The sequence below is a fragment of the Calypte anna genome, chromosome 6 (genome assembly GCF_003957555.1).
Source record: "Calypte anna isolate BGI_N300 chromosome 6, bCalAnn1_v1.p, whole genome shotgun sequence".
Taxonomy (NCBI): domain Eukaryota; kingdom Metazoa; phylum Chordata; class Aves; order Apodiformes; family Trochilidae; genus Calypte; species Calypte anna.
Window position 1 is genome coordinate 9,834,616 of NC_044252.1, and position 15,691 is coordinate 9,850,306.

Consider the following 15,691-nt stretch of genomic DNA (forward strand, 5'->3'; position numbering starts at 1 on the left):
TATTCTTATTTTACAAAAAAACAAAAAAACAAAAAAACAAAAAAACAAAAAAACAAACAAAAAAAGGAAACTAGGCTCCATAATTTCTCATTTGAAAGTACTGTACATGATCATGGTGATTTAAAAAAAAAAATCTTATTTTTGTTTAAACTTTACCTTGCCAAAGGCCTTCTGGCTCTGTTAACAGCCTCAAGATCTGCATAGCGTAGATCGAGCTGGCAGCCCACCAGAATCACAGGGGTGCGGGGACAGAAGTGCTTGATTTCTTGATACCACATCGTTTTCACATGATTCAGGGAATTAGGATTAGCAATTGAAAAACACAGAACTACTACATCGGACCTAGAAAGGCAACAAGAAAATACCCCCAATTAAAACCCAGCAAAGAGGTTTTTCCTGCAGCTTCACCTACTGTCATCAATCCAGCTTAAAGCTGCTCTGCTCTACACTGTGAATGTGACACTCAGATGTCACAATACATGTTCAGGTTTGATAGAAGCTACACATTTTACCACAAAAGCACAACAACACAAAGCCACATAACTATGAAGCACTTCCCCTCTAGGCCAAGAGATGATCCCTGCACATTTGAACAGAGCACAGAGAGGGGTAGGGCTTCCCATTTTCTACTTTTACGCTACATTTATTCACACCTTGTCATTGCTCAAGAAATAATTCTGCTGACTGGACACTGAAATTGCAATTCTAAGATCACTGATGCTTAGGAATTAGAAGGAGTTATACAAAACTTCACAACAGCGACACAGGCAGACACAAGTCTCTTCTGAACCTGTTTTGGAGAAATACCTACACTGGCACCCTTTTAGATCTTGAGGTCATCTCCTTTACAATGTACTTTGCACAGCAATTCTCTTAACATATTTTACAAATAACCTGTTAGAAGGCCAAATTACTGCAGAATCACAGCTTTTGCAGTATAATCAAGAATAAAAATTGCAATGAAAATAAGGTCAGTAAAGTGTAGAATGTGACAGTGCTTTAATCCGTAACCATAACAATATCTGCAGGATTTTAAAGGTTTTGAGAAAACAAGAAGTACTTCACTAAATAAACTTGCTTTATAAATTGTAAGTATGAGGATTAAGGTTGACAGTTCACCCACTAAACCACCACCTAACTCTTGTCAGAGCTAGCACCCTAAGGCAGAGAAATGCTTCAATGCTTTTCTCAGGGCTTTCTTAACTTGGGGCAATTTCATTATTTATAAACTGGGCTGGGATGTTATAAAGCAGTTCTCAAGCTCCTGGCTGTCCTATGGGGAAAAAAGAAAAGAAGAAACAAAAGTTGAATTGAAACTCAAGAAAAACTGAGGGGAAGGGACATTTTGAGGAGGTAACAATGTTACGGAACTGTCAGCAGAATAAGATCAGCAAGCCCATGTCTATCTCACTTCTATTAATCTTTAATTTACAACAAATGTGTTGAGCCTGCAATTTGTGTAATGTATCGAGCAGAAGCAATGAATCTTAATATTCACCTTCTAAATAATGAAATACCTCCTCAGTACTACTGCTTTCAATATTTCACTGAGGGCACTGATATACCCAGCAAGATTGTTTCTAAAGATAGCTGCACACAATACAGGTACTACTGTGAAGATGAACTTAATGCAAGAGAAATACTCCTACTCCAACCCTGTATATTATATAAAATGCAACACATCTCTTGTATCTAGATACAAAGCTTTTTCAAGCTGGAAAGTCATCTACCAACAGCAAAGCAGTAATCAGCTAATACACTGGTCTACATACTCAAGGCAAACACCCTTTAAACTCAAACTTGCTCTGTTCAAGGTCACTTATGAGTTAAACCTAGGCCCCAGCAGACATTTGCTTAGCTCTCAGAAAGGAGAAATCAGTGTACACCTAAGATTAAAAAATAAATAAAATTACACATATTCTCATCTTGTCAGTTGTTTAATTCAAGATCATCAGGACTGCCAGAGAGGCAAGCGTCCTAACTATACAAAGCATCTCAGACAGACTGCCTACCATCCTTCAGAAATTAATACCTAAGCCAAGAAATTGCAGTCACAAGTACCCAACCCTTCTGACTTAGTAGAGCACAAGACACACATCACATAGCTCAGAAAGCAAAAAGGAAATATCTCCAGCAGGACTTCACAGGCAGGAGAGGACAAGAGCTCCCCCATGGTGCTGCTGCTGACCTATGCGGAGCTGACCCCAGATCTGGGCTCCTGAGATCTGGTACCCTGGACAGGACAAGTCCAGACTGTCCAGCAGACTGGCCCTAGCACAGCCCTGCATGTGTTACAGCCCTTGCCAAGAGAGCATCACATTTTTTCCACAAAGCTGCATATGGTTCGTGAGCAACTAACTCATCACCTCTGACCTTCCCTGGGTGACCATAAAATCAAGCTGCAGAAAGCTGGGTTTTTACAGAGACCTCGCAACAAAAGTAGTGCAGCACCAACAGCACATTTTCATCTTACTCGCTTCATGATGAAGTCAAAATAGAAAAGGATAAAGGAAAAAAAGAAAAAAAAGGAGGTAAAAAAAATGACTTGCATATTATTTATTCTGTGCTAAAATCTGGACTTCCCCATAAAATGAATATCCTGAGAGTTCTGTACCAAGCAGGGAGAAATAAACAGCCCTGTGCTATAAACAGGATAGATGAGAAATCACTGGGTTCACATGCTGGACCAGCACCACAGCTGGGCCTTCAAGCTCACAAATTACATCCACCTTACTAAAATAAATTAAGCTTTCATTCAAGTCATAAGCATGATTTCCCCTTAGTAAAAACTGGAGACAGTAAGATACGAAGAAGTTTAACTGTCTACATAGGACTGAACACTTAGGGAAAACTGTCCTTTGGAAACTTTAATTAAAATACCTACAGTTCCATTTAATGTGAAAGGCACATTTACAACTTGCTAATACCTCAGTATAAAGTTTGGTTTGACATTTGTTCATAAAAACCAGAATGTGCCAGCTTAAAATAATGCATTAATATTTTCTAAACATTAATAATTTACCAAGATAGTGCATTAATATTTTCAAAACATTAAAAATTTACTAGTGCTATTTTAATACTCTCAAGAAACATAAAAGAATAGGATTTATAAAGCCTACCTAATTTATTGTCATTTTTGTACAGTTTGATTACTTGGAGAATGGGAAAAGATTAATCAGATTTACTTCTACTTTCCTCTTTCACTCAGCAGCAATATCTTCACAAATACAAGCTGCTTTTGTTTTCTAAAAAAGAAATCTCATAACCATCCCCCAGTAAAATTCAGGAATTATTCAAGAAGGTTTTCCACAGACTGGAATATCAAAAAGTGCTTTAGAACTTCTCCACCACATTCCTTCAAGAGCACCACCCAACTGAGATGGGCAATAGTTAAGGCACTGTGTATATCCACCTTTGCTAAATACATCAAAAGCATATGCTTACACTTACACTTACTGCATACACTGATGTTTGATACTGAAGTATCACAATAAACAAAGGTAAGTATTAGAAATAACTCAGAGAGAAACAGTAGCTTGGATATCCAATGCACTCTCTTGTAGATTCAGTGGTACATCTTGGACATCCATAATTTATTTATTCTTATGCAGTGCTTTTCATAGGTTTATCAGAGAAATTGTAAATCATTTACCCTTATTATTTGAAACATCTGTACATGCTTAAGTAACACCAAAACTCCTAGGTTTTGTGTGACTTGCTCTAGTGTGTCATCAGCCACCAGTGAAACAAACTGAATCACCAGTGCAAGGGAAGTATCTTTCCACTCACAGGGGCTCCAACCAGAGAAGAGCACAATGTAGATGGGTGGAACCTGGCAGGTAGAAAAGGGGAACATGTTCTCTCAACTGGAGGCAAATTTACCACCACTCACAGCTTTGTCACTTTCTGGCTGACCAGACTGAAAGTCTCAAATTAAAGCTTAACAACAGTGTAAGAAGACTTCAAACACTCCCCTTGGAGTCATGGGAGTAACTCTCAATGCAAAACATACACAGCAGAAGTCAGCCCAGACTGGCCTAAGTTTAGTTATGGTTTTCCTATGGGAGGCTCCTGTGGGCACCATTCCCAGAAGCAACCCATACCTAACATATTAACTCAATGCATTCAGCAATATTATCCCAAACCTGGATAAGAAGAACTTTTGATGGAATCTGTTACTCCTTTTAAAATTTCAGAAAATGAAAAGAAACCCTACTGATGACAAAACCTCTGTCAGGATTCAGTATATTGTGTGCTGTTACCCTGTGAGCTTCAAGTTCTGAACTGTACCAGGTGTACAGAGAGCAGCCCAAGTCACTGCTGAAAAGCAAGCAGCATAGAACAGATAAAGACAAGACAGCTTTAAATTATCAGCCTTGCTCAAGCTACAGGTAACCATCATAACCAACATGAAGTTACCACAACAGCTGATTTTTATATATTTATTTATCAGGAAAAGTTGTTTTGCTTTTACTTTTCTGCTCTCAAGTTTTTTCCCTACACACCCCATACTTTCCCCAAGGTTCCTCAGAGATTCTGCATCACAGCTGAGCTTACTCCACTTCAGATCAGAATTTGACAAGAGCTATCTCTAGTTTGCACCTGCATAGTCCTTCAACCACCTAGCAGGAAAGATTGTATAGGGTAACAGCCTGCGTGCAAATACCAGCTCTCCGTTTCCCAAAGACAGTAGGTTCAGGCAGCAGAAGGTCATCTAAGAACTAGATTGATAATCTCATTTATAAATGAACAAAACCCTGCTATATCTCCATGTAAATCCAGATACATTTTGAAGAGAGCGATTCACTCAGTTATACATTTTTAATGCATGCATCTCACTGAACTGAAAAAAAAATTATTGTGCAGATAAGCAGGGCTGATAATGTTTTTAGTGGAACCAGTTTTTAGTAAATGCATTTGCAGCCATCACATGAAATGAGAAGAAATTCATTAAGTGACTGGTGAGCGTAACAAGATGACCTGAAGACACAGGACTTATGTGCACACACTCAAAACAGATGAGAGACTAGGAAAACTAAAATGCAGGGAGTGCCTGGCATGTGAAGAACTGAAGATATAGGTAAGGCAGGGCAAGACCATGCAGTGCCCTGCATGTGAGAAGGAGAATCAATGAGTTCTATACTTTACCCATAGAAGTGAAGCTTCTTAAGTACTGGTGTAATGTGCAAAACTGTCAAAATGCCCTGAAATATATTCAGATTTAGTGGTGAGTAGCATGCAGATCTATTTCTAAAATTTCTGTAAAGTCATTTTCAGTAGGAAACAATAGTAATAAAAAGAAGATAAAGCTACCTTTAAGAAAATTGCGTATTTCAAATACTGTGCTTCAAAAGTGGAGTTTTCCCATACATTCCTTAAAAAAAATCATTTTTAAATGTTAAGCATTTTAAAATCTCTTCTATTTCCTTTGAGGGAAATAGTTTTCCCTACTTATGGGAAAACAGTGGTGCATTTACAGAAAGTGATAAAAGATGTTTTGATATCCCAAAGAATGATTAAAACATCTCATTTTCCATTGTAGAAGTATGTACGAGCTACTCTTAATGTACAAGTGCCTGACCAGCAACAGTGCTAACAAAAATGGCAGCCATGTAAACAGTGTAAGAAGAGGCAAACAATTTTAATTTTAATTTAAAGGACTGCTTACACAGTGTCAGAATTTGATTTTTTTTTTTTTATTGCTGGATATGAGAAACAAATTTACCCATAGTTCTGGGTCAGCATTTATGTGTGAAAAATCCCAGCAGTTGAAACAGGCTGTCTGCAAGGTACACCAGCTTGATTCTAGGCCAAATTTTGCAAGTAGAGTCAGTAAAACTCTCTTTGGATTTAGGTATGTCTTCAGCATAAACATCCATATAACATAGCAATACATGATTTTTTTCCCCTCTTCTCTGGGGCAGAGATCTTGATTACTGTACTACTAATGCTTGAATGAAAATTCTGTGATAGATTTCTAAAGGTAGTTGAGTTTGAAATACTGAAATATTCTGTGTATCACATGCAAAGCTGGGGTTTATAAAAGGAAGGCACAAAGCCAGAACACCAAAAAAACAGAGCAGAATAAAAGAAAACGACAGAGCAAGAGATAGTGCAGGGCTAGCTGGAACACATCTGATCAACCTGGGGCAAACACCAAAACCCACAATATCATGCCAAGGGACAGATAAGGATATAACTAAAAATACTTTCATGAGACATATCAGCTGACTGCTGTCTCCAGACAGCTTTCAGAAAATAAAGTGAGGCCAAAGTGAGCCTGCTCCTCCTCCTCCTCTTTTGTTATTAAAAAAAAACAAACAAAAAACTGTTAAGAAATTTTAACTGTGTTGACATCACAAAGTTACTGATAATAACTCCATTTAAAACAGTTACATCTGATAGTGCAGAGTGGTTTCCATATTGTGACATAGGTATGAGGAAACTCAGACAAACATCCTGTGATCCTTGGACTAGAATACAGCTTAAGAAATCCACCTAACACCTATTCATAAAGAAATAATTCATTAAGATCAAGATTTTGATGGAACAACATTTCTTGGGTTTAGCACTTCCAAAAGATTCTGATGTTGCCTTGCAGATTTCTAGGGTAGAGACCAACTGCCCTCTTTCCATTCAGCCATTCACATTAGAGAGCAGGGAAAAATAGAAAATTGTGTAATGACACATTTAATACACACTTCTTCATTCCAGTCAAGGAACGCTGAATATAAGGAAGGCTTAAAGCATTGTAGTTTTCTCTCTATTATAAATAGATTACATATGCATCAAGTTGAGCCTCAGACCCCACCTCCAGTCATTTGGCATGTATCTCTTAAAGAAGGAAGGATTCCTTACAGCAATTTCAAGGCAAACTACTCACAATATGGAACAGCAGAGAAGTAGTAGATATGCATTAATTTCACTATTAAAAGTATATAAAGCATATACTTGCCCATTAACTGAGTGAAAAAGCCTCAAATGTTCATGTAGGTAACAGAAGTGCAAACATCTCTATAAGAATAAAATTACTGGAGAAAGCTATCTCTCTGTGAACCTCTCTGCTTATTCTAGTGTTTCTTGGGGCTGATCTGAGTCAAATTCAAAGGAGAAAAATAAATAATGACAAATAAATGTTTCTTACTGCAGTTCTCCAGGATTGCTTGATGAAGATCCTGAGTAGCTTATAAATCACTGTAAAGCAGATGGGGAAGCCTGCAAATTTTGGTATTTGAAAATGCTTCAATGATAGCGTATATCACTTTTTGTGACAGCAAAACACATCAAAAGGAAGCAGCCAAGGTGAGAGACATTTGTAAACAACTGGATTCCCTATCAGCTGACTCTTTGCTAAAAAAGCAAAAGACTGTCTTGTGCCTGTTAAGTGTTTCTGCTGTGAAAACACATCTTTGATGATGCCCTTCAACCATGGCAGTAAATGCCCCATAAGGCACATGGAAGGCAGAAGAATGTCATAACACTAAAAAAAAAAAAAAAAAAAAAAAGACTAGGAAGACTGCAGGGGAAAGCCTGGGTTTTCATTCAAAGCACTTATGAAAACTTGGACAAGCTGCTGGCCCATTCTGAGCTTAGGCACAGGAAGTGAATGACAGAAGGCAGTGATCTAACTAAAGGAAAAGTGAGTAACCCTCCGAAGACACCCACCATCTCACTGTGTTTGCTGAATGCAAATACAATTTTACATCAAATGTAACCAGGTTTTGCTTTTATAGAAATACCATTATCACTGTCCTTTAAGAAAAAGAAACAGAAATCGAAAGAATACTGAAGGGATCGGTGGAAGACTTAAAATAGTGAAGGGTCTACCCTTTTCAGCAACACTCAGAAGTTGTATGGATTCCATCACACTGAAGTAACTGGTTAGGGGAATTGTAATCACACAGAACAAGATGAATGCCTGTGTTTCTCTGTGTACATACGATACCAACTAGGTTTATGAAATCCATCCACAAGAGAGGAAATACTCTGAACATATTTTAAGACCCTCTGTCAGCAGTCTCATAGCAAGACTCATTCACATTTGTAAGTCATGAGGAAAAAGATGTTTTCTGTCCATGCTGTATGAACAGATTTTGTTTGGTCTACAGCTCATATTTAAGTTGCAAGTAAATAAATCATCCTGGCTGAATTAGCTGACAAACCACATCCATGGTATTGAGAATAAATATTTGATTGGGACTGAATTAACTCAGCAGATTTGTGCTCATGTTTACACATAGAGGAGCTGCATGTATCAAAAAACAGGATATGCAGGATATTAATCAAATTGTACTCGAATATGTTTACTTGAAAAAAAATTTAAAAAGCAAGCATGCAAAAGGAAAGAAAGCACAAGCCAGTCTTTTTCCCATTTTGCTTTTAGGATTAGTTTGAACACAATGACGTGGTGACACTCTCGTTCAGAATCAGAGTCTACAGGAGGACAAAGGATGGTGGATCCTGACAACCTGAAATGTAAATTAAGCTATTTTCCTGTCTTCACACATAGAGTTGTGTGCATCACAGGAAAACTGACACAAAATAACAATGAGTTTATATAAAGTTCCCATCTTATTTTCAGGCTTAAAAGAATACCATAGCACTGAGACTTGGTTGTTTTTAAACAAGGAGGTGACTAGGAGCTGAAAACAAAAATGCTGATCAAAACTAAGACATTGTCATTTTACAACACTTTGGAGTGCATCAAATGAAACCCTGTGAGGCAGTATCAACAAATGACTGTTTGGCATCACATAGTAGCTGAGATGAACCAAACAGGTACTTCTAAATCTAAAGCATACACTCTAGATAAAGGAAAAAAACTCACATAATGCTATGAAACCGCAGCAAATATTTCTATAAGTCCCTCCAGCCACATCCCCCCTCCCTCCCTCCCTTAAGCTGTCAAGAACTGTTTCTCAAAGCTCCTGGAGGACTGTGATTATTAAACTAAACTCCATACAGTAGAATACAAGCTGGATCTCACTTTTTTGGCTTCCATTTTAAAGGATAGTAGCAGAAACATAAATTATTCTTTTCTCAGTGACATGCAAGCATGTTTCTCTCTGTCATACAAAAATACTGAAACACATTTTTGTCATTCTCCTTTCATGTTTCTGTCTGTGAAAAATAAAAAATTAACAAGGATTTTTCTTTGTTGCAAGACCTATTAAGTGTTCACCCTGCCATCTATAGCATAATCTGTTTCTGTAACATTTTATAAAGCTGTATGGAGCACTCTTTTACAATGAGTAGCAGGTGAATTAAGGATCTGCTGGTTCTTGTAACAACACCATGTTTAGGACAACTAAAAGTCCTCTCTGAATGGGCAAAAGAAGCCATCCTCTGCACAAGGGACACATGCATAAAAAACTGAGGGATGCTAAAGGGTTATATTATAGAATCCTTCAGACAATTAGAAATATAGGCCACTTGTAGCCATAGCCTTGAGCAATTTGGTGTAAAATATGCCTTTCACTGTACTGCAAAATTTGACTCAGCTATGAGTAGACTGTTGTTGAATGTGCAGAGATAATTTAAAATAAATTCCTATAAATGTCAACATTCAATATTGGAAATCTCTTTTTAAATTGCTAGAATAGAGAAAATAATAGACAGCTGTTTTCAAATGAAACATTAATACTTTTCAGAACAATGAAGTACCTAATCAGTGCTTACAATTAGGAACTTCTACAAATTACATTCTTTTTATAGAACAGTTTCTTTAGAGTTTGGAGTTACTTTCTGCATTAACAGACTTGCAGAAAAAACCCCAAAACTAACCCAAAAAAACAAAACCCAAAACCAACCCCAAAAAGCAAAAGCAAACCACAGACAAAAAACCCAACAGTCCAGTAACAGAACAGCAGGTTTCTAGAACAACCTTTTAAAGTCCCTCAGGGTATATCAAACCTGATTCTACACAGGTTCAGTTCTGCTAAAATCACAAATGAATCAATCTGTTCATATGCTTAATCCCATGAGATCTCAAGTTACTCATGTAGTCCTTGGTGTTTGCAGGATTAGATACTAAGTATGTTATTTCTCCCCTCTCTTGTCCAGTTAGTAAATGTCAGATCAGAGTTCAGAACATGTCTGATTTTGTTCTCCTAATCTCTAGTAATCTTCTCAGTGACACAGTATCTGTTGCAGAATATCAGGGGGCCACATCAAAGAGCGACAGTTAGTGGAAACATTAATTACATCCATATTTATCAAAGTAGCCTCCATATGTTTCCAAAAGGTAAAACACTATCTATTCATATACTCAAGTAGCACTAAATATTAAAGTCAACATTACCTTAAAGTCAGTAACTTTCCACACTCCCACTCCCACAAATGGGTTGTGTAGCCCAGATGTGTCCCTACTTTGGCCACTGACACAAACCTCAAGCTAATTCATGACTCTGTGAAAACACAACCAACACAGCACCGTATACAAAGGAGGGTTTGTACAAACTGCCATGTGGAGTTTTATGTGGGAAAATTTAATTGCTGGATGCAATCAAAAGAACCCTCTCCAGCTGTTCTAAGAGGTGGAAAATAGAAGAGTGCATCCTTTTTCACCAGGTAGCACAGAGAGAAGGAAAACAGTAAGACAGTACATTGTAGCAGCATGGAATCCAAAGCTGGGACACACTCTACAAGGGGTATTCCCAAGTGTAAAAAAAAATAGTATCTGTCTATGGAATTTTTATAATCTGCAGTGGCAGAAGCACACAGCAAAAGAAAATTAAAAAGTGCAAGAGTAAAAAGAACATGCAAGGACTAAGGTCTGTCCGAAACCAATCTTCATCTCACTATTTGCCCAGTACAGGTTATCTGTTCTCATACATGTTTTCAGATGCCTGCTACTCGGTGCTCTTCTGCCTGTACTTCCACAAGGCCAGATAACTACCATTAAACATAACAGAAAGACTGATAGTGGCCTTAGTCCTTGTTGAAACTATTCTAGGTTTGTATTATATGTGCTGGAATTAATCTATATTACATTCCTTTTCATTTTATTTTTTAGAATTTCCAGACTAATCAATTGGCCAGCAAACATTCGTTATTTATAGCAGAAAACCCTTTCCTTTCCTCAGTTTTAATTAAGAAAATACAGAAAAGCCTCACCTTTCATGCAAATGGCTCTGCTTTCAAGAGGTTAGCAGCCCATTGAACATCACTGCTTTTAATACAATAAAAATTCCATTGAGTAAGAGTGATGTTTCCCAACATCTCTCCTTGATAGATGCTTGTTAGGCAGTTATATCACACACTGTCTATACAGACAGGGAATGCTGATGTTCAGTTTTGTAAAACTACAATCTTATCTTATAGACTGTTCTTTAAAATTTGAAACAGGACAACAGTTGTTGACGGAGCTTAGCAGGCTATTCAAGGAAATATAGTGTAGTAAGACTATGCTGCTTGAAAAATATTTATATATTTTTAATCCTTGCAACAGATAATCCTCTTTCCAGCAGGCAGGAATATGAATACTCTTCACTGTTTTCAAGTCTTTGCTTTTCAAAATTAAGATTTGCCTTTTTTTTTTTTTTTACAATAATGATTACTTAAAATTCTACTTGGATCAATTTACCTTCCATAAGCAAAGCGCCTGTCTTTGTGGTGGTCCCCAAACGTATCCCACAGCCTAAGGGAAACACTCACTTCATCCACAACATCTCTTGAGCGTTCAAGGACCTAGAAAAGAAGACACAGGACATTTTACTTCCCTCTATCAATCAGGTACCTTTCTAATTTGCCCTTTAAGAAAGTCCCTAGTATACAAGACCAAGAGTCTACCACTTAGAGCTTTCGTCAAGTGGTGTATTTTAAAAAGCAGGCAAAATATGCATCTTCCTAAAAATACTCTTGATTAAAAAAACATTTACTTTGGAATGAGGGACCCTGAAAGATGTGTTTCAGACCATGGCTGCAGTAGACACCACGCATAAAATACATCTGAGCTCATTGCTGCATCCTGACAAAGAAAGGCTTGCCAATAAATAATAGTACAATATCACAGCATGTGCTCCATATTTTGTACACCTGCAGTCCTTACCTCTTGGCAGACACGGTATTGATCAATGGCCCAGACAGTTGGTACGTGAGTTGCCAGCAGCTGATATTGAGTCAAGGTTGTATTGCATGCTCTTGCACAGATCAGACGAGTCTTCCCCACTGCATTATCTCCCACCACCACACACTTGATAGTTTCAACGTTGGGTCTTTCGTAGTCCATGTCAGTGGCCATTTATCAAAAACTGCAACGAAACAGTTTAACCAGTTAAACTTGTTTTCTACTGCTGTGCAAACCCAATGTTACTTAGAAGTGCCTTCCACAAGAGATGCCTGAAAAGGACAAACTCCTAAGGAAAAGCTTGTAGTAAGCTGTACCAAAGGGAGCCAGCCTTTCCTTTAAATACAGCAGAGTTAAGCAAATGCATGACTATTTTGACCGCAGTTGGTTTATGCTGTTCACGTGCTATTTTCACTTTGGTTTTGGTAAACACAAACCTGTGTGCAGAAGATAGATCTTGATGAAACAAGGACAGCTGGCACAAACTTACCTCTTTCAATACTTTCTATGTCAAGAAGGAGAAAAGACTGGATATCAGTGAGTTTAACCTGAGGGATCCAGTATGAACCTGCCTTCTGTAATCTTGCCCATTCAGGGTTTGATTTAGGGCTGTCCAAATAATATTGCTAACAGCAAGTCACATAGATGGTTTTAGTTACATGCACACAATAAAACTGACTTGTAAGATGACTCCAGAGACTGTTCTGTACAAACCACAGACTCCCATTATATCCTGCATGCATCTCATGCTCTTAATTTTCCAAAGAGAAGTTTGTACAGATAATGGACTAAAATGAAACCAAACAGCCCAGCTTGAACATTCAAATATACTCATGTATATCTACAAATTCTTTTTCACATGACACCAGAAAGTGAAGAGAAGAAGACTTTTGAAGACACTATCCTCATGGAACATTTCTAGTGAAAATATTTACTTAAACATTCTATGGCCACATATTGAACAAATACCTGGACATAAATTTAATCTGGAAAAAAAGTGGGTATTTGAAAAACTGAAGATAAATCCTGCATATTTACTACTCTGTCATTCTCATACAAAGGAAAGTGGGATTTTCTTATAAAGGTATGTAGGGTCATGGTTTGATGTATCTGATTTTGGTTTTCTAATGTCTAGGAGTCTGATGAGTGATCTGGTCTCTCAATCAAGGAGGGAGAAATGTGAAAATGTAAGGCACAAACATATTCAGGAAAGCTTACCTAATAATTATTTCATCAAGGAAACATATAGCAATTTAATTGACAAAACACAGGTCATCATCTGGAGTGATGATGTCCTTTTTCATGAGAAGCACTACAGATAAAGAAATGAAATTATTTGCTTTAATATCTCTTTTAAAATTCACATCTCATCTGCACATAAGCATAAAATATATATTAACTGTCAGGCTTTTTAAAATGATAGATTTAAAATGATAGATAGCTGGTTTACTGTCCATTTTTTCACTGTCAGAGATACTATGTTCTGATTTAAGAAAAAACATGTTTAGAAATTACTAGCCAAACACTACTTTTAACTTCATTCTTTCATTATTTAAAGCTCTGTAAACCAAGAGACAAAAGTCAGTATTATAACTAAATGTTACCCATTTATTTAACATTTTGAGCATGGATAGAATGCTAATAGCTATAATGGTACAGAGCTTACCTTTATTTACATGTGGATGGCAGGAGTTAGGGACCATATAGACAGCAAGATTTAAGAGGGAGCTTATGCCCCTACGATGTCCCACTGCCATCTTTTCACAGAGCTTGAATACTTCTGTAAATGCTACAGCACAGACTAGAATGTAAGAATACATTTCAGAGTTGTCCTACACTAGACATAGAAACATGGGCCAGGGAACTCCTCATTCTAACACAAGTATGTGGTTGCTACAGCTTTACAATCTGCCAAGTGTTGAGCAAACAGCTTCAAACACACATGCACATTATCTCTTGTATGTAAACACTACTGGCCTTGTGGTACCAATATGCTATTTTAGCAGAAGTTTTAGTTTATATGGATACAAAGTTAGTAAGATAGTGCCTTTATCCCTTCAGTTGGAACCTGCATACTGAAAGGTTTCTTGTGTTAAGGTAAAGGACTGCAGAGAGTTCCAGTTACCTGTCTGTCATCCAACCATAGCTGCTTGTTGGATGGCCCATGGGCTCCGTACTACCTGCAGCAGTCCACATGCAAGAAGAGAAATGAGACCTAACTCTTTCCTCCTCCACATCCTTTTCAAGAACACAGTTATAATATAATTATAGTACAAAACTTTTGTTTTGTTTTGGCTTTTAGACATTACAGAGAATGAGACATGTTTGTACAGTGTGGCCTCATTGACAAGGCCCTGAATGAGCAGCAAAAACCAAAGAAGTTTCAGTATCTGATCTAAAAAAGTTCAGTTTCCAGACTGAGAATAAACAGCAACCCCTTGACACAATACATAGTATTAAATTACTTCATATTTTATTCATGCATGGACTAGACATCACAGATGGAATGTGGAAATGTTTACAAGACTGGAAAACAAAATGAAGAAGCATGGCTAGCCAGTGTGTCTAGATGGTTTTAAACTATTAAGCAGAGAGATGCCAAATCAATTTTTCTTCCAAACAAATATTCCATAAAACATTGCCACAAAGATTAGCTGAGGTTTTGTATAACATATCTGGGATTAAAATTCTTCAGAAGTTCTTAAATGGCAAGTCTGCAAAAATGCACCTCAGCCAGTCACAAAATATATACTAGCTACACAGCCTGGAAAAATAAAAAAAATTCCAAGAGGATAACAAAGAGAGTTTAAAATTAATAGGCAAATCTAAATACAAGTAACTAGAAAAATCAATGTAATTATCTGAGAATCCTAGAAATGGAACACACGAAAGCAAAAATTTTAAATTCTTAATTTGATTTTCCAATATGCTTACTAACTTCAAGAAAGTTATCACAGAACTCACACACAGCATGCCCAATTGCTCTGTTTTAGATCAGAGGCAGTCTAATGAAGATATTTTTGGCATGACTCAATACTACCAGGACAGAGATTAAAATAAACTGGAAATAAAAAACCAGACCTTTGTGGCTATGTGAAGAAAAGTTCTTAAATCTACTCCAGTATATAGAGAGTACCTATGTACTAATAATGCAAATCATTTTAATATGGTTCACTAGTTTTCAGAAGGGGATTAAAACAGAAATAGCTGCTGAAGAGACTAACAGACAAAACCCTGGACAGATATTTAGACACCTCAAGTAAAAACAGATGATAGTAATGAATTACAGAATTAACAATTAGCAAAATATGTGGATTAAATAGTTATAAATGTAACCAGAAGCAGTCTGGCTAATAGAATGATTAAAGCCAGGAATACGTACAAGATCTTAAAAATACAGCCATGGTAGCCTCTAGGTTAAGCTTGTGCTAAACCTATTATACAACCACAGTGATTTAAAATGCTAAACACGTATTTACAAAACTTAAAAATAATATCCAGATTTGAGCTTGAAAGACTGGTAACATCTGGGAAGACCAAATGGTACTGCAACAAAACTCGTCAGACAAAAGCAAACCAGTGTATATAAACCTTAATTTAAAAAAAATAAAAATCCCAACAGCA

The 15,691-nt window shown here is 37.0% G+C and overlaps 1 protein-coding gene across 7 annotated transcripts in view; it reads right to left on the reverse strand.

Moving 5' to 3' along the window:
• Nucleotides 1-15,691, reverse strand: part of RHOBTB1 (Rho related BTB domain containing 1) — a 55,984-nt gene that overhangs the window by 11,246 nt on the left and 29,047 nt on the right. For 4 of the 7 annotated variants that reach the window (XM_030453371.1, XM_030453370.1, XM_030453368.1 and 1 more), the window contains 3 exons: nt 12,050-12,251; nt 11,585-11,688; nt 157-342 (listed from right to left, as the gene is read on the reverse strand). In XM_030453371.1, the coding sequence (XP_030309231.1) occupies nt 157-342; nt 11,585-11,688; nt 12,050-12,241 (482 nt within the window). In that variant the 5' untranslated portion in view covers nt 12,242-12,251. Of the gene's footprint in view, nt 1-156; nt 343-5,148; nt 5,188-11,584; nt 11,689-12,049; nt 12,252-15,691 lie in introns of those variants that run through there. The other 3 variants (XM_030453372.1, XM_030453375.1, XM_030453374.1) reach the window with 3 other exon arrangements.